At 40.9% G+C, this 20,057-nt stretch overlaps 1 protein-coding gene across 1 annotated transcript in view; it reads left to right on the top strand.

The window, feature by feature from the left end:
• The first annotated feature begins 18,047 nt into the window (after positions 1 to 18,047).
• The window catches only part of DIPK2B (divergent protein kinase domain 2B), a 40,948-nt gene continuing 38,938 nt past the window's right edge, over positions 18,048 to 20,057 (top strand). Inside the window, exon 1 of the mRNA XM_026513347.4 lies at positions 18,048 to 18,540. Coding sequence (XP_026369132.1) covers positions 18,308 to 18,540 — 233 coding nt within the window. The 5' untranslated portion in view covers positions 18,048 to 18,307. The remainder of the gene's footprint in view (positions 18,541 to 20,057) is intronic.

The raw sequence follows: 20,057 nt of genomic DNA, 5'->3' as shown, positions 1-20,057 counted from the left end.
TGGGATCCTCCAGGAGGCAGAGTTTCAGAGGTGTAGTTAGGAGTGCAAGAGATGCTTGGGAAAGATAAGGGGAGAGGAAGCAGTTTGGGTCAGGGAGAGCCTCAAACCATGATGCAGATCTGACAAAGCCTCAGCGAACACAACAGAGAGCTCTGGAAGGAAGATTCCCCGTTAAAGGTATCCCTCAATGGGCAGAGATAGCCAGACCTTACTGCCTCTGCCATTGGCTCCAGTTGTTGGCTGCGGCTGCCCAGGAAGAGCGTGGCCTTGGCTCAAAAGACGGATCCCGAGAGGGATCCTGAAATGCCAACATTTGGAAAACATCAGCTAACTGTGCTCCTTACGGTTGACCCACGTTTGGAGCAGCCTCTTGAATCGTGGAGCTGCCAGGAGACGGAAGATGTTCAGACACTGTGGATTTTTAAAGGCGGCCTCTGCGAAGTCTAGACTGGACTATTGAGAGAGGCGTTGGAGATCACTAGGGACTACTAGGGATTCACCAAGAAAATGCCATGATCGCTCATCTCACTTCCTATTCTTAGCATTCCAAGTCTGGCACCCCAGCAGAATGCTGATGATATAGTATAACTGGATTTCAGTAAGATATTTATCAAAATCATTCTTATAGCCTTATCCTTGAGCTAGAAGTATGGGCAATAGTTTAGTTGAGCAAATTCTGATGTCTTAAAGCAATCTCATCCACAGAGATCAATTAGTAAGACCTATGTGAGCAACTAATATTTCAAATTCAAAGGTCCGAAACCAGGATTTTTTTCTTCTTCCAACACTAACTCTTCTGCCTCATTTCCAGGTTCTGTCAATAGTATTCTGTTTTCCTAGACATCCAGATTTGAAAGCTCTGAGTTCCCATGGATTCTTGCTGCTCCCGCATTCTTTTCACTGACTCAGTGTCCAAGTCCGGCAGACTATGCTTCTTACTATCTCTGACATTCATCCCCTTGTTTTCATTCCTACTGCCCTGGCCCTGGCCCTGGGCACCATTTCTTCAAATCAACCCCATGTCGTGACCTGCTAAGTGTTCTCCATATACTACTAATCCACCCCACACCCCTTACATTGACCTTCCCTGCCACTCCAAACCATTCACCTGCTAGCCAAGGCTCCTTCATCTCTGCCCCTCCTCCAACCATTTGCCCGTGTGTCCCGCCCCTAAGAACAGACGAATCAAAGTACTGCCCTTACTGGGTCTCTTCTTGGTTCTCAGTGCCCTTGCAGATTTCTTCAATGCTGAGCTACGCGTTTTTAAATTCGTCCAGTGTTTCTGAAATTAGGAAGCACCTGATAGGCAAGATGAGAAGAAATAGTCAACCTCAGAACTGAAAAAGAAGTTACGAAAGGGCGACTGAGAATTTTGCAATGTGTAGAAGGGATCGATTCATCTCATTGTCATTGCAACTGCACATTAACTTTGGATCCCTAATTTTTACTCAAAATGAGGCAACATAGGCTCGAAACTGCCCTGGATGCTTGAGGCAAAACAGACAAAAATCTCCATCCTGGTGAAACATATGTCATGAGGAACCCCTGCCAGGTTCTGAAACGTCTATCTGTCACTGGGTCTGGTTGAGTTTTAAGAGAAGCTCTTTAATTTCTAGTGACAAATAACTCAATTGGGGGGGGATGAAACTAAGGTTCCCACCAAATAGTACATGGAGACCAAAACTGCTATACTTTTTGTGACCGAAACCAACATTTTGAGACAGTAACCTGTGCTTTGTTACCCCTATATTTTCCTCTTGCTGCCCCTCACCCCCCAATTGAAGCAAAGAGCTAGTCCCTTTTCTTATTTCAAGAGGAGAACGTGGCAGCTTAGAAAATAAACACAGCCAGAGAGAGGGGATCTAGGCTCTCCATTTACTGGGTAGTACTAGGAACCCAGGAGAAAGGGAGCAGCAAAACCCCAAAAAGGAAATGGCACTCGAGGTGCATCTAAAGGTACACGGTGGGTGGCCTTGCAGGCTGAAGCAGGTGTCCCAAGTGGAGCCTAGAAGCATTGAGAAACAACTGGAACTGGACATGACAGGCCCCATGGAAAGGAAACATTGGCACCAAATATTCCCATCCAGGGACTGCCTGTTAAATCAATCTCCCAGACCGAAATTCCAGAAGAGGAAAGAAGAACTCAAGAAATAATCATGCTAAGATTTCCCACCAACCCGGGATGGAGGGCTCAAAATAGAAATCAAGTTAAGTCATAAAATGTAAAGTTACATGTCTTACACATCGAAATGTACAGACGGAACATCTTACCTACTATCCTTGCCATGTCATGAAATTAAAGGTGCCAAAGAGACCAAGAATCATGAGAACATTATGAAAAGTAGCAGATCCCTTGGAATGCTTGAGGACAAGAGCAGTTCGGGAAAATCTTCAGACTCCGAATGTGAAAAACACATTCAGAATTTGGTAATGATTCTAAAAAGGAAAGTAGCATATATTAAAAGTTACAGGGATAATTTGGATCACTTTTTAATGAATTCTTGATGTACTGTTTCTTATATATTTCTTTTCCTTTAAAAGCTGCTATTTAAATTGATGGTGGCTCTTACAATTCATGGCATTTTGGAAATGAGAAAAAATTGTTTTTCATCATTTTTAGGACTTTCAGCTGTCAAAATCTTATCCATCAGCAAACAAAATGTCAAAAATAAGGGCTTTGTTAAATAAATTGTGCTACATCTATATAATGGAATGCAGTACTTATGAGTGGTCTCATAGAAGAATAGTTGATGACAGCAGAAAATGTTAAAGTTAAGTTTTAAAAAAGAAAATTGTGTGTGTGTGTGTGTGTGTAATCTACAGGTCTGCCTTAAGGTGTCTCTCCTGCCCTCTAACCCCAAAGGTTGTGCTCTAATCTAATAGCCAAATGGCACAGCTGAGATCCCTCATATGGGAGGTCTACCAGTGCTACAGTGATCAACTGTCCAAGTTTTCCCTAGATTAACGGGTTTCCTTGGATGCCAGGGCTAAACCCCGGACAGTCCCAGGCATACTGAGACAGTTGGTAACCCTAATCAGTGCTCTTCCCAATGTGTCAGGAGCTGAGTCAAGTCCTCTCTGCAACAACCCAGTGCTGTACTGGCCATGAGCGATTTCCCTGGGCTCTTGGCTCCCCCACTGCAGAGCCCACTTGCAGGACCTAAAATAAGGCCTTGAGGTAAGAGTAAGTACCATAAATACTTTTGCTAAATCACATTGAACCTGGAACACCATTCCCCGCACTTTGCCCAGGGCTCTGTTGTTAGTCCTGCACCTTCTTCAACGTTTCTATACTTTTTATTAACACGATGGATAAAGACATCCTTGCAAATATTGCAGATGACAGAAATTGGTATTAACAAACTCTCAAATCCCAAATATCTCTGAGACTGAAACTAAAGCCAAGCCCAAGATGCAGTGAGGGACAACAGCACCTTGTCTGAATAAGAAGTTTCTTGTTCATGTCCCCCTCCTCAACAACAATTTGGTATCCACTCACAGATAATAGTGCCTTTGTGGGAGCTACGGATTCCAGCACCATATAACAACGGACTCAGGAGAAGTATCACCCACCCACAGAATGGGCAAGGGGCATATAGACCTCAGATCTGGTTGTGGACCCTTCAGTGACCTGTGGACTGGCTCCAGGCCCTCTTGGCCATGTTCCAAGATCCCCTAGAAAACACTATCTTAGACAATCACCCACAGATGACAGAGCCTTTGTGGAACTCCAGGTTTCCAGCTGAGAACTTCCAACATACTGTTGGAGCAAAAAAATACAAGTTTGGATGCACTGGAGACAGTAAGAGGAACAGTTTGACTTTACCTGCATCATCCCTCTTCTGAGGCAACACAAGGGCCAAGAAAGATCTCAGCTCATGATGTTTCCCACAGGGGAAAATAAGAGCATGCGAGCGAGCATCCGGATTGCCCAGTTGTGTGAGACACTACCAAAGACGCTCTTTTCCCTCTTACCCCAGCCAGAGTATGGAAAAGTGAGCTGTGTTATTGGGGGGTGGGAAGAGACTGGGAAAGCAACAGATAGGACTCTTGGAGAGTATTAAAATGATGCAGATCCTATTTACTGCATGATGGACTCCACCAAGAAGTCTGCCCGTGAGCCACCAGGGGCACCTTAGCCTCAAATCTTTCCAGCTAGCCATGGCACCACCAGCACTCCTTGAACCACAGTCACACACACCTCCACCCCGTGACTGGCTGGCTGTGCATACTCTTGATGGTAACAAGGTTTGTCAAGGGCAAGGTTTGTCAAGTGACTAGTGAGCACATGTAGAAAACTGATCCAAATCTGTGGGCCAGGACGAGACCACAAACTTGAGCTTTAGTGTTACCTTTGGGGGAAAAAATGTGAGAGTGTCAGCACTCTCTTTGATGCTTTGCAAGATGGCGAGAAGGCATACCAGTTTAAGAACTCTGCCACAAGAGGGAGCAAGGAGTATGGAGAAGGTGTATCCACAGAAGCTTCAGAATCCCTAGCAAGGCTGATAGAGGTATTTCTCTCCCAAAAGCATTTAGTAAAGACTGGAGAAGGTGACTGCTACTCCAAATATGAAGACGGTGATGCAAAACTTCTGGGGACATCAAAAATCAAGGAAGCATGACACTCACAAAAGATCACAAAATCTTCCAAGAACTCATCCCAAAGACATGGAGATCTGCAATTTACCCAGTAAAGAATTCAGAATTGCTGTATTAAGGAAACTCACTAAGGTACAAGAAAACACAGAATGACAACTCAAAGAAATAACAGAAACAATACATGAACAAAACAAGAAGTTTAACAAAGTGATAGAAATCACTTAAAAAAATCCGGAGCTGAAAAAAATAAATGAAATGGGGACAAAATGCATTAGAGAGCATCAACAACAGAGTGAATCGAGCAGAAGAAAAAAATCTTTAAGTTAGAAGACAGAAACCTTGAGGGGCACCTGCACGGCTCGGTCGGTTGAGCATCCGACTCCTGATTTCAGCTCAGGTCATGATCTTAGAGTTGTGGGATTGAACCCTGCATTTGGTTCCATGCTCAGCGAGGAGTCTGCTTGAGATTCTCTCTCTCCCTCTCCTTATGCCTCTCCTCCTGTTCTCTTTCTCTCTCTCTTTCTCTCTCTAAAATAAGTAAATAAGTCTTAAAAAAGAAGAAGAAGAAGAAGAAGAAGAAGAAGAAGAAGAAGAAGAAGAAGAAGAAGAAGAAGAAGAAGACAGGAACCTTGAAATTATCCCATCAGAGAAGAACAAAGAAAAAAGAATGAAAACCAGGATCAATGGGATACCATCAAAAGAAGCAATTTGTAAATAATTGCAGTTCCAGAGAAGAAGAAAGGGAGTGGTGGCAGAAAGCTTATTTAAAGAAATAATGGCCAAGAACTTCCCAAATCTGGGGAAGTTAATGAAGCTCATATACCACCAAACTCAATGAAATCCTCTATAAGACATATTGTAATCAAATTTTGAAAAATCAAAGAAAAAGAATTTTAAAACCAGAAAGAGAAAATAAGCATGTAACCTAAAAGGAAACTCCCAAAAGGCTATTAGTGGGTTTTGCAGCTATGAAAATATACAAACATTGGTAAAGGTAAGGATGCAGTCAACTTCAGAACACTATAGTGTTGTAATATGGTGGTGTATTAGCCACTTAAATTGATTATAAAAGTTGAAGGTCAGAGAACTAAAAATAACTGTAGCTAAAGCAAAGTGGGCCCCAGGACCTCAGGACTGTGTGAGGTCTCATGGTGATCATCATTCAGGCTTTCTGGCCAGTGGTAGCATGCACAAAGTTGCTGGCCTCAGGATGATGGCCTGGTAGGTGAAGAAGGACCCTGTTCAGCAGCCTGGGAGGGCTTGAGGGTAGGAGTGAGCTGTGCACATGAGTGCTGCGTGATTCGACATCCAGACTCCTTGGGATCAGTCCCTGAGTCAGAGCCATGTAGGAATAGACCAGGCCAAAATGATAAATAAATAAATAAATAAATAAATAAATAAAGCCGTAATAATTGATAATAGATATAGAACATAAAAAGAGATAAATTATGACATCAAAAACATAAAAGGAGGGGTGCCTGGGTGGCTCAGTTGGTTAAGTGCCAGGCTCTTGACTTTGGCTCAAATTGTGATCTCAGGGTCTTGAGAATGAGCCCTGTGTAGGGCTCCGCACGCAACAGGGAGTCGAGATTCTCTTTTCCTCTCTCTCTGCCCCTCCCCCACTCTCACTTTCTCAAATAAATAAATAAATCTTTTTAAAAAACATAAAAGGAGGGAGTAAAAGAGTAGAGTTTTTGAATGTGATCAAAGTTAAATTGTTTTTGGCATAAAATAGACTATAATATCAATAAGATGTTTTATGCAAGCCTCATACAAAGCAAAAACCTACATACAGTAGATTCACAAAAGAAAAAGAGAAGAGAGTCAAAGCATACCACTATGGAAAATCATAAATTCACAAAGGAAGGCAGTAAGAAAGGAAGAAAGGAACAAGGAAACTTGAAAGCATCCAAAAAACCTCCTAAACTATAAGTAATTACTCTAAATATAAAGGGATTAAATTCTCCAATCAAATGAAATAGGAAGGCTGGATAGAAAAAAAAAACCAACAAGAATCAACTATATGATGCCAACAGGAGACTCTTGAGCTTTAAGGACACACATAGGTACAAAGTGAAGGGATGGAAAAAGAAATACCATGCATGAGGAAAACAGACAGCAAGGTAGCCACAACTGCATCAGACAAAAGACTATAAGTTGAAAATGGTAACAAGACTAAAGAAGGTCATTATATAATGATAGAGGGATTAATTAATCAAAAAGATATAATGATCATAAATATATATGCACCCAACATCAGAGTACCTAATGTATTGAGCAAATACTAACAGATCTGAAGGGAGAAATAGACAACAATACAATAATTGCAGGGTACTTCAATACCCCACTTTCAGCAATGGCTAGATTATACAGACAGAAAATCAACAAGAAAATGTTGGACTTGAACCATACAGCAGACCAAATGGACCTAAAAACATTTACAGAACATTCCATTCAACAGCAGCAGAATACACATTCTTCTCAGTCGCACATGGAACATTCTCCAAGACAAATCACATAATAGGACACAAAACAAGTCTTGGCAAATTTAAGAAGGTTGAAATCATACCAAGTATCTTCTTTAACCACATAGTATAAAACTATAAATCAACAAAGCTGGAAAATGTACAAGCACCTAGAAACTAAACAACACATTTCTGAAAAACCAATGGGTCTAAGAAAAAATCAAAAGGGAAATCAAGAAATATTTCAAAATAAATAAATATGGAAATACAAAAAAAGCACCAAAACCTATGGGATACTGCAAAAGCAGTTATGAGGGGGAATTTTATAGCAATAAATGTATATATTAAGAAAACAGAAAGATCTCAAATAAGTAACCTAACTTTGCACCGCAAGGAACTAGCAAAAAGAAAAACTAAGTTCTAATTTAGCAGAAGGAAGGAAACAACAAAGATCAGAGCAGGAATAAATGAAATAGACATTAGACAATAAATAAGATCAACAAAACTAAGAGCTGAGTTTTTGAAAACATAAAATTTACAAACCTTTAGCTAGAGTAAATAAGAAAAAAGAAAGAAGACTTAAATAAAATTAGAAATAAAAGAAACATTTCGTTGATACCATAGATATACAGAGAATCATAAGAGATTACTTTGAACAATTATACACCAACCTAGAAGAATTTGGACAACCTAGAAGTGGATAAATTCCAAGGAACAAAAAGAAAAGGGGGGGGGGGGACAATCCATAAGAGATGCTTGGGGCATTTGGGTGGCTCAGTCACTTAAGTGTCTGCCTCAGCTCAGGTCATGATCCTGGGGTCTTGGGATTGAGTCCTGTGTCGGGCTCCTTGCTCAGTAGGGAGTCTGCTTCTCCCTCTACTTCTGCCCCCAACCCCTACTCATGCTCTCTTGCACACATACCCATGCTCTTGCTTATTCTCTCTCTCAAAAAAATAAAATCTTTTTAAAAACTGTAAGAGACTCTTAATGAGAGAGAACAAACTGAGGGTTGATGGACGGAGGTGGGGTAAGGGATGGGCTAGATGGGTGATGGGTATTAAAAAGGGCACTTGTTGTAATGAGCACTGGGTGTTGTATGTAAGTGATGAATCACTGAATTCTGCTCCTAAAACCAATATTGCACTGTATGTTAACTAACTACAATTTAAATAAAAATTTGAAAAGAAAAAAATTCCTAGAAATGTACAACCTACCAAGACTAAACAGGAAGAAACAGAAAATCTGAACAGACCAATAGCAAGTAAGGATATTGAATCAGTAATCAAAAACCTCCCAACACAGGAAAACTCAGGAACAGATGGCTTTGCTGGTAAATTCTGCCAAACATTTCAAGAAGAATTAATACCAATCCTTCTCAAATTCTTCCAAAAAATCAAAGAGAAAGAAATGTTCCCAAACTCATTTTCATGAGGCCTTCATGATTGATCCCAAAGCCAGTTAAGGACACTATAAGAAAAGAAAATTACAGACCAATATCCCTGATGAATATGGATGCAAAAACTCTCAGTGAAATATTAGCAAACCAAATTTAACAACACACTGAAAGGGTCATATGTTAAGTGGGATTTATCCCTGGGTTGCAAGCATGTTTCAACATACACAGATCAATAAATGTCATACACAACATTAATAGATGAAAGATAAAAATCATGATCATCTCCATAGATGCAGAAAAAGCGTTTGACAAAACACTGCATCTTTTCATGATAAAAATGCTCAACTCAAATTTGATATAGAAGGAACATACTTCAATATAATAAAGGTCATATATGACAAGTTAACAGCTAACGTCATACTCAACAAATGTGAAAGTTTGAAAGCTTTGCCTCTAAGATAAAGAATAGCACAAGAGTACTCACTCTCACCACTCCTATTCAACATAACTGGAAGTCCTAGCCAGAGCAATCAAGCAAGAAAAAGAAATAAAAGGTGTCCTAAATGGAAAAAAAAAGTAAAATTATCTTTGTTTGCTGATGATACAATCTTATGTATAGAAAATTCTAAAGACTCCAACAAAAAAACCATTAGAACTAATCAACAAATTCAGGAGCTTCAAGACTCAAAATCAACATACAAAAACCAGTTGTATTTCTATACACTAATAATGAAATATCTGAAAAAGAAATAAAGAAAAGAACGCCATTAACAATGGTATCGAAAACAAAATTAATACAGTATAGGTTGATTAAATTGAACTTAAATTTTAAAAATTTTTAAAGAAGAAATTTTAAAAAGAATAAATTTAACTGATGAAGTGGAAGATCTGTATGCTGAAAACTGTAAGACTTTCTTTAAAAATATTGAAGAATACACAACATATGGAAGATATCCTATGTTTATGGATTAGAAAAATTAATATTTTTAAAATGTCCAGGCTACTCAAAGCCATCTATAGATTCAGTGCAATCCATATCAAAATTCTAATGACATTTTCATTAAAAATTAGAAGAAAATCCCAGTATTAGTGTGGAAACAAAACAAAACCCAATAAGCCCAAAGAGATCCTGGGCAAAAACAAACAAGCTGGAGGCATCACACATCCTGATTTCAAACTATACTGCAAAGCTATAGTAATCAAAACAGTATGGTTTTGGCATAAAGAGAGACACATGGACCAATAGAATAGAATCGAAAGCCCAGAAATAAACCCATGCATATCAGGTCAATTAATTTACAACAAAGAGCCAAGAATATGCAATGAGGAAAAGACAGTCTCTTCAATATATGGTGTTGAGAAAACTGGACAGTCACATGCAAAAGCATGGAGATGGACCACTCTCTCACACCATACACAACAATCAACCTAAAATGGATTAAAGACATGAGCATAAGACTGAAACCATAAAACTCCTAGAAGAAAACATAGGTGGTAAAATCCTTTAGATCAGTTGACAATGATTTGTTGGATTGACATCAAAAGCAAAGGCAACAAGAGCAAAAATAAATAAATGGGACTACATCAAACTAAAAACCTCCAACACGGCAAAGGAAACCACTAACGAAACAAAAAGACAACCTATAGAATGGGAGAGAATATTTGCAAATCATATATCTGATAAAGGGTCAATATCCAAAATATACAAAGAACTCCTACAACTCAGTAGCAAAAAAACCCAAAATCTAATTAAAAAATGGGCAGAGTATCTGAATAGACACTCTTCCAAAAAAAAAAGCCATAAAGATGGCTAGCAGGTACATAAAAATGTGCTCGACATCACTCATCATCAAGAAAATGCAAATCAAAACCACAATGAGATACCACCTCACATCTGTTAGGATGGCCATCACCAAAAAGATTAGAGACAAGTGTTAGTGAGGATGTGGAAAACAGGGAACCCTTGCTGGTGGGGGGGTAAACTGGTACAGCCACCATGAAAAACAGTATTGGGAGTTCTTCCAAAAATTAAAAACAAAACTATCATATGATTTAGAAATTCCACTTTCTGGGCATGTATGCAGGGGAAATCAGTATCTCGAAGGGATAGCTATACTTCCATGGTCATTGCAGGATTATTCACTATAGCCAAGACATGGAAACAACCTAAGTGTCCATCAACAGAGGACTGGATGAAGAAGATATGGTGTATATATATACAATGGAATATTACTCAGCCGTGAGGAAGAAGGAAATCTTGTCATTTGTGACAACATGGATGAAGCTTGAGTGCATTATGCTAAGTGAAATTAGTTAGAAAGATAAAGACAAACACTATGACATCACCTATATGTGGAATCTAAAAAACCAAACTCATAGAGACAGAGAAGAATGGTAGTTACCAAGGACTGGGGGGTGGGGAAAATGGGGAGATGTTGGTTAAAGAGTTCAAGCTTTCCAGTCACAAGATGGATAAGTTCTTAGGATTTAATGTATAGTATGGTGATTATAGTTAACAATACTGTTTTATATATTTGAAAGTTGCTAAGAAAGTAGATCTTAAAAAGGAAAGTTAATTTTGTGATGTGTTGAAGGTGTTAACTAATGCTACTGTGGTGATCATTTTGCAATCTACGTGTATCAAAATCTATATGTTGTACACCTTAAATTTATGCAGCGTTATATAGCAATTATATCTCAATAAAACTGGGGAGGAAAAACTCAAGATGCAATTAAACAAGTGAAACTATCAAGAGCCCAAGTTAAAGCTTTTTTTTTTTTTTAATCCGTATGCTAGTATAGACTAAGGGCACCTGACAAAACTGTTCATATGAAAAATAACTGAGTATTTTAGTTTTCTGAAAGTTTGTATGAGCCAAGAGGATTAAATACAGCTGCCAGAAAAAAAAAGAAAAAAGAAAATACAATCTCTGATATATCAATAGATATATCATGCCCAGAACGAATGAAATCCAGACCACATCTACCCCCCCTTTTTTTAAAGATTTTATTTATTTATTTGACAGAGAGAGACAGCCAGCGAGAGAGGGAACACAAGCAGGGGGGGCGGGAGAGGAAGAAGCAGGCTCCCAGCGGAGGACCCTGATGTGGGACTCGATCCCAGAACGCCGGGATCACGCCCTGAGCCGAAGGCAGACGCTTAACGACTGCACCACCCAGGCGCCCCCACATCTACCCCTTAATATGGAGATCAATTAAGTATATCATTGGTTCTCAGCATGCATCAGAATCACCCAGAAGACTTGTTAAGTACAGATTACAGGCCCTACCACAGAGTTTCTGCTCAGTAGGTCTGGGGTGAGGCCGAAGAATTTGCATTTCTTGTAAGTTTCCAGATAAAGCTTGTCTTAGGGCCACACTTTGAGAGCCACTGAGCAAGAACATGGTCAAAGGCTACACCACACAATGGCAAATGTTCTAGGAGCATTATGATAGGAGAAAATGTTCAAAGAACTGGATATACTTAGCTTGATAAGAGTTACATGATAACTTGCTAGCCGTATTTGAAGGCTTACGTGGCAGAAGAAATGGACTTGTCAGTTGTGGTTCGAGAGGCAAAATTGAAGCAAAAACTAATTGGAAATTACAAAGAGGCAAATCTGAGCTCAACACAAGGACATACTTTCTGTTAGAATCATTCAAAAATAGAATCGGTTAAGTTTCAAAAAATCAGGGTCTGGATTTAGTATGGATGGATGGATGTCTTTTTTTATGAATATATGTATCTTAAACCTGGAATATTAATGTATACCAAAAGTTTAGCAGTGCTTATCTTTTGGTGGGGGTAAGACAGATACTTTTCTTTTGGTTATTTCTATTATCTAATTTTACCACAATGAATATGGATTATTTATGTAATAAAATACTAAGAGCTGAAAAATGAAATGGGTTGTTTTACAAGATAGATAGGTGGCTCCCTGTTATCTAAAATGATCAAGCAGAAGCTAGTGAAAAATCTTAGTAAATTACTTAGAGAAATGGTTCTCAAACTTTAAAATACATCAGAATCTCCAGTAGGGTTTGCTAAAATACAGAGTGCCCCACTCTCAGTGTTTCTGATTCAGTGGATCTGGGTTTGAGCCAGAGAATTTGCATTTCTTTTTTTTTAAAGATTTTATTTATTTATTTGACAGAGAGACAGCCAGAGAGAGAAGGAACACAAGCAGGGGGAGTGGGAGAGGAAGAAGCAGGCTCCCAGCAGAGCAAGGAGCCCAATGCGGGGCTCGATCCCAGAACCCTGAGATCAGGCCCTGAGCCGAAGGCAGACACTTAACGACTGAGCCACCCAGGCGCCCCAAGAATTTGCATTTCTTTTTTTTTTTTTAAGATTTTATTTATTTATTTGACAGAGATAGAGACAGCCAGCGAGAGAGGGAACACAAGCAGGGGGAGTGGGAGAGGAAGAAGCAGGCTCCTAGCGGAGGAGCCTGATGTGGGGCTCGATCCCATAACGCCGGGATCACGCCCTGAGCTGAAGGCAGACGCTTAACCGCTGTGCCACCCAGGCGCCCCAAGAATTTGCATTTCTAACAAGTTTTCAGTCTTGTCGTTGCCACTGGTCTGGAAGCCATAATTTGAGTAACTCTGGTGTGGTAGGCATCCTTCTAAAATGGCTCCCAATGATTCCCATCTCCTGGTATCCATGCCCTTAAATAATCCTCTCCTTTTATGTGTGGGCTGGACCTAATGACTTGCTTCTAACAAAGACAATGCAACAACAGTGATGGAACGTCACTACTGAGATTAGGCTATAAAGGACTGTGAGGGACTTCTTCTTCCAGAAAGATGTACAGAAGTACATTTCCCTATCACTCCTACTAAGCACAACTAAAAACTCTAGACATCATAAGTAAATCAAACATAAGAAGACACTGACAAGTGGAAAGAAGACCCATGAGCTAGGGAAGTTGAGACCTGAGGAATGACGTGGTTGTGAGCTCCCCGTGTTTTCTTACTGCCTCATACATTCAAGACTTGGTACTAGAGAAGCCAGCAACCTGGAAAGGCCAACTGACAGAGATTATTTTAAAGCCCCAACAAAAACCTTATCTCTCTAGCCAAAGGACTAGGAAAGGGCACCCTAGAATGACGGAAAAAACTGTGACCTTACCCCCACCAGCAAGGCCAAGAAGAGAACCTACATTTCCACTCTTGCCAGTCTATAATGAGGCACCCTAACTTTCCTCCTCCATTGGGGTGATGTCAGACAAGGCCAAGTGGGGAGCCAAGACTTTCATGCCCAGGCAGTAACAAGGCATATACACGCTCTCTCCCCACCAGCAGTGGAGACCATATGGGGAATCTGGACTTCAATCCCCACCCAGTGGTAAGGAAGTGCCCACTTTGTCTCCCTGACAGGGCTATATCAGAGGGCCTAGTAGAGAGTGAGGACTTTTACCATCATTCAGTGGTAACAAGGACATCATCCCCCTGCAGTATCACTGGAGACCACAGTAGGGAGTAATAATGGGGCACTCGTGACGTCCCAGCCAGGGTGAAATCAGCAGACGCCTAGTGGAGATCAGGAGCTCCCATAGCTCCTTAGAAGTAAAAAGGAGACCCTCCTTCCCAGGTGTCGACAATCACTGAGCGGGAGCCTGAACTTCCCTCTGGAAGTAATGAGGTGGCTCTCTCCCTGCTAGTCCCTTTCCAGTATTACGTCAGAAAGTCAGCTAAAACATAATATTTAAATAAGATCTTGAATCTCATAACATAATATCAAAAATGTCCAGATTTCAATTGAAAATCACTCATCATACCTAAGACTAGGAAAAGCTCAACTTGAATGAAAAAAAGATGTAGATGCCAACACCAATATGACAAAGATGTTGAAATTATCTAACAAAGATTTTAAAGCAGCCATCATAAAAATACTTCAGTGAGCATTACTAAAACATCTGACACAAATTCAAAAAATAGAAAGACTGAGTAAAGAAATAGAAAGTCCCAGAAAATAAATAAGACACAAAGAACAAAATGGAAATTTTAGAACTGAAGAATACACTAACTGAAATTAAGACTTAATGGAAAGACTTAATGGAATAGAAGGAACAAAGAAAATAATTGGTAAACTTGAAGATACATCAATAAAAATTACCCAACCTGACAACAAAGAAAATATGCTGAAAAAAATAATAAACATGGCCTCAGTGACCTACTGGAAATACAACAAAAGATCTAACATACATGTCATCAGATTGTTGGTAGGAGAAGAGAAAGAGGGAGGGGTTGAACAATATTTGAATAAATAATGGCTGAAAAGTTTTCAAATTTCACCAAATGCATAAACCCACACATTCAAGAAGTTGAGTTAATTGTGAACAGAATAAACTCAAAGAAATCCACTCTAGTAGACAAAAGTTCTCAAAACTAAAGACGAAGTAAAAATATTGAAAGCAGCCAGAGACTAACCTATAGGCAAAGAACAATGACTGAAAGTAGATTTCTCTATTAGAAACCAAATGAGCCAAAAGGAAATGGAACATTTTTAAAGTGCTAAAAGAAAAGAATTGTCAGCTCAGAATTCTATATCTACAGAAAATATCCTTCAAGAACAGAGGGCAAATAAAACATTTTCCAATGAAGGCAAACTAAGAGAATTTGTCACTAGCTGACTTACTCTAAAAGAATAACTGAAGGAAATTCTCTAAGAAGAAAGGAAATGACAAAAGAAGAAATCTTGTATCATTAAGAAGGAAGAAAGAACAATGGAAATAGTAACATTATGGGTGAATACAATATACTTTCCTTTTCCTCTTGACTAAAATACGCTTGATTTTTTTTAAACAAAAATTATAACACCCTAAAAATGTATATAGAGGGAATATTTAAGACAATTATATTGTAAGTGGAGGAGTTAAGATTTCTACACTTCACTTAGACTGGTAAGCTGTTGACACCACTAGACTGTGATAAGTGGTATATATATAATGTAATACCTGGAAGAGCCACTAATACAGCTATGCAAAGAGATATGCTTAAAAACAATATAGATAACTCAAATGGAATTCTAAAATGTTCAAGTGGTAGGACAAAGAAAACAGAGAGAACAAATAACAGTAACATATGGCATACTTAAGCCCTAACTTTTCAATATTTGCATTAAATGTTAATGATCTAAACATACCAATTGAAAGACAGGGATTGGCAGCGTGGATTAAAATTAAAGCAAACAAAACATGACCCAACAACACTGTCTGCAAGAAACACATTTCAAATATAACGATATAATTAGGTTGGAAGTAAAAGATGGAAAAAGAGACACCATACAAACATCAATCAATAGAAAGTGGGAATAGCTGTATTAACATCGTATAAAGTAGACTTGAGGGCAAGGAAAATTATCAAAGACAGAGAGGGACATTCCTTAGTGATAAAAGGGTCAATTCGTCATAAAGACATAGTAATCTTAAATGTGTACACCAAACAAGACAGCTATAAAGTATGTGAAGCAAAAACTGATAAAATTGAAAGAGAAAAATTTTTAAATCTACAATTATAGTCAATCCACAACTGATAAGCAGCTAGATAGAAAATCAGCAAAAATATAGAGGAACCAAGAGCACTGTCAACCAGCAAGACCTAGTCAACATTTATACAACACTCCGCCCCGCAAGAGCAAAATGCACATTCTTTGCAAGAGCTCATGAAACATACACTAAGACACACTATATCCTGGACCGTAAACAAACTTGTATAAATTTGAAATAAAAAATTGAAACCAGGGGCTCCTGGGTGGATCAGTCAGTTAAGCATCTCGATTCAGCTCAGGTCATGATCTCGGGGTCCAACTCGAGCCCCACATGGGCTCCCTGCTCAACAGGGAATCTTCTTGTCCCTCTCCCTCTGACCCTCCCTTTGCCCATGCTCTCTCTCTTTCTTTCTCTTTCTCTCTCTCTCTCAAATAAGTAAATAAAATCTTTTTTAAAAAAAAATATTGAAACCATACAGAGTGTGTTTTCAGACCATAGTGGAATCAAACTAAAAATCAATTAAGAGAAAGAAAGCAGGAAAATGTCCAAACACTTTGAAACTAAACAACACACATTGAAATAATTCATGGGTCAGAGAAGAAGTCTCACGGAAAAATTTTAAAATACATTGAACTGAATGCAAATAAAAATACAACATAGCAAATTTTGTGGGGTACAGCTAATATAGTGTCAAAAGATAAATTTATAATGTAAAATACTTATATTAAAATGAGGAAAGTTGTCAAATATATAACCTAAGATCCTATCTCAAGAAACTAAAAAAAGTAGAGCACGATAAATCCAAAGCCAGCAGAAGGAAATGAATAATAAAGGTAAGACCAGAAATCAATGAAATTGAAAATAGAAAAACAAAAAAGCAGCTCCCAGTGAACACGAGGAACCCAACACAGAACTAGTATCGAGAATATATGAAGAACTCTCACAACTCCAGAATTAAAAACAAACACAACCAGGGTCGCCTGGGTGGCTCAGCCTACCATCTACCTTCGGTTCAGGTCATGATCCCAGGGTCCTGGGATCGAGCCCCGCGTCAGGCTCCCTGCTCAGTGGGAAGCATGCTTCTCCCTGTCCCACTCCCCCTGCTTGTGTTCCCTCTCTCACTGTCTCTGTCTGTCAAATAAATAAATAAAATCTTAAAAAAAACACACACACACACAACCAAACATTTCCCTGAGGAGGGCAGACAGTGAGCTTATAATCATATGTGTAACCATCGGAGACCTGCCATTAGCCTGCTCTTCCTGTCAATCATTAGCAAAACTCCCCAATTCTCCTGAGACCATCTCTGGCCCCCTCCTCTCTGCCTTTTCTCCCCCTGTCCTGTCCCAAGCCTGCCTTCCCTGATTTGGTCCTCATACGCTCTCTCTATTCCTAAATCAGCACTCCCTTCCACTCCATGCTGTGGGCTTTTATCTTGCTGCCAGGAGGAAGGCAATTGTGGGGCAGTTAATGCCACCAAGTCAGGCTGGCCATGGAGAAGGGAGGCAGGGTGCAGAAGGGAAGGGCGACCGGCAGGCCGGGTGGGGGTGGGTAGAGGGAAAGACACAGATGGGTGCAGGCAGAAGAATCTTTCTGATGCTCCCGGGTCACATCAGAGGCCACCAAATCCTTTCCCCTCCGTGCTCAGGTCTGTAAGAGGAGCTAAAACGTGGACTAACTTGAGTTTTTCTATTCCCGAAGCAGCCAAAACTTTTTGCCATTCCAATCAGTGTTAAATGTGCCCCTCAATGGCCAGCAGACTGACCTCGAGTTATTTCACAGCCAAATAGAATCAAAGTGGGGCTGGCATGGCTAGTCAAGGGGGCGGGCCAAAGTATCCACTGCAGAGGGGGGAAATTGCGGGGGGGGGGGGGGGGTGTGCACGCGCACGTGCAATCCATAGGGACAGACGTGCCCAGAACTGAAACAGTGGAGGGTGGAGGCCTTCAGGAATCTTTGAAACTCCCAGGTGGAATCCAGGTTGGACCCACATCCTGAATGGACCTTTCCTGCCCAGCCAGGATATCCTGTGTTTGTCGAAAGGACCGCACAGGGAAGCCCTGACCATTGTCCTTCCCGAAATCTGCCAGTCAGCCCTTCCCCAGCCTCAGGCAGCCGCCCCAGACAGAGGAAGAGTAACTCTGGGAAACGGTGTTATCAGCATCGTCCATGGACTTCCTCACCTCCTCCCCAGCCTTGTTAGCCCCAGGATCCTCAGCATCCTCCAACAGAAATTGGGGAAGCTGGCATGGGGTCCGCGCCCTGAAGCCAGCCCCCTTCTCTCTTGCCAAGACCTACCTCTGTGCAGCCCTGAGTGGGCCTCTGAAGGCTGCAGCGGGAATCCCAAGCGGGAGATGGAGCCCTGGCTGGGGCCTAAAGCTGCCAGGCTTTCCCCAGGCCGGCCGGTCCTGCTGCTGTGGGTCTCAGCCCTGAGCGTTTCTGTTTCCTCGCTGGCTTCTCCCTCTCCTTCTCCGGGGCCCCGAATCAGAACCAGCTACAATCTGGGAAGGACTTTCCTCGGTCTTGATAAATGCAATGCCTGCATCGGGACATCAATTTGCAAGAAGTTCTTTAAAGAAGAAATAAGGTCAGAATCTCCATTAGATAACTTGGAGGGGCGAACTCCTGTTCCCTTCGCGGTGATGATGTCCAGGAGTTTGTGGGGAATGAGTCGGGATGCGATTTCTGGGTGGGAGCCGAGGCAAAGTCATGTAATCGTAGTGGCGATGGGTTGAAGTTGGGGTGGGGAGGGGGGTAAGGTAAGAAGCTGAATTCTAGCCCTAGATGCTAAATCCAGAGTTTTCTTTTGAAGTGGGAGCTGAGAGTGTTCTTTTCTACGGATTGAGTAGCCTGGGTTCATTGAGTTTGCCAAGTTCATTTCCCATAAAAAGAGGGAAGTAAAATTAATAGAAGGCCTACTATGTGACGGACATTTTAAAGCTCATTTTTATTCACTCCGCATCACCATCCTGGAACGATGATGCTTTGCACTCATTACTCAGAGAGTGGCCATAGCAAGATTAAGTGACTTGCCCAAGGTTACCACCTGGTAAGTGGCGGATCTGGGGTTCAAACCAGCACGGTTTGCTCCCAAGTTTCTGAACCAATTTTCTGATACAGAGGAAAACCCAAGTTTAGAAAATGGTGATGCATTTGGATCTCCCCAAAGGATGGTATCACACTCTGGAGTTCAAGCCTGTCGGCACATAGTCAATGAGTCTTGACCACAGCCAGGACCCAGCAGGTGCTCTAGTGACATCGCTGTGACTCTGGTCATTGACCTCGAGGGGCTCAGGAGGAGAGAGCCATGTTACAAGTAACAATAATAAGAGGAGGGGAACATGAATTCCAAATGGGGACTGGGGAAGGCATTCAGAGACAGGCCTTTAAAGGATGAGCTGAAATTTAGGAGAAGGGCTTAAGGTAGGAGGGCCAGCTAAAACAAGGGAGAGGTGAGAAGCACTTAGTGGCTGGAGCATGAGGCCTATGTGGAGGCGTGGTACAAGGAGGCAATTGGAAGAGGCCGATGGGGCCGGGGCCTTGAATGCCATGCCAAGGAATTGGGACCTTCACCTGTGGGCCAGCGGTTCCCCGCCTCTTCCATACTAAAGATCCTTTGTAGTAGGCCTTTTTTCCTCAGTCCTCCCCGCCAGGGACCTATCTGAGGCACGTAAGATTTGGTGACCAAACAAATAGTATTAATTTACAATAATTTGATTTCTGATCTGTATTAACTGAAGACCTATTTGATTATTCAACTTAGTCACTAAACAGATCTAATGAACAGACAATATCAATAAAAAATATGGCCCTTTTGCAAGATGATAGATATCGTATTGATGTGGACTTTCCCCATTAGACCTTTTTTTAAGGCATTTCACATGGCGAAAAGTTGAAAGACCTTCCCAACTGGGGAAGCTCTATTGCAGGCAATGGTGACAGAGTCTAGGGGGGTAGAGACAAGATGAGACTTGTGTTTGGGAAGGATCTCCTGGAAAGCGATGTGCATCTGCCTTTGGCTCAGGTCATGATCCCAGGGTCCTGAGATCGAGCCCCACGTCGAGCTCTCTGCACAGCAGGGAGTCTGCTTCTCCCTCTGCCCCT

This window comes from Ursus arctos, chromosome X, assembly GCF_023065955.2.
Source record: "Ursus arctos isolate Adak ecotype North America chromosome X, UrsArc2.0, whole genome shotgun sequence".
Lineage (NCBI taxonomy): Eukaryota > Metazoa > Chordata > Mammalia > Carnivora > Ursidae > Ursus > Ursus arctos.
This window is presented reverse-complemented; position numbering and strand designations above follow the sequence as displayed.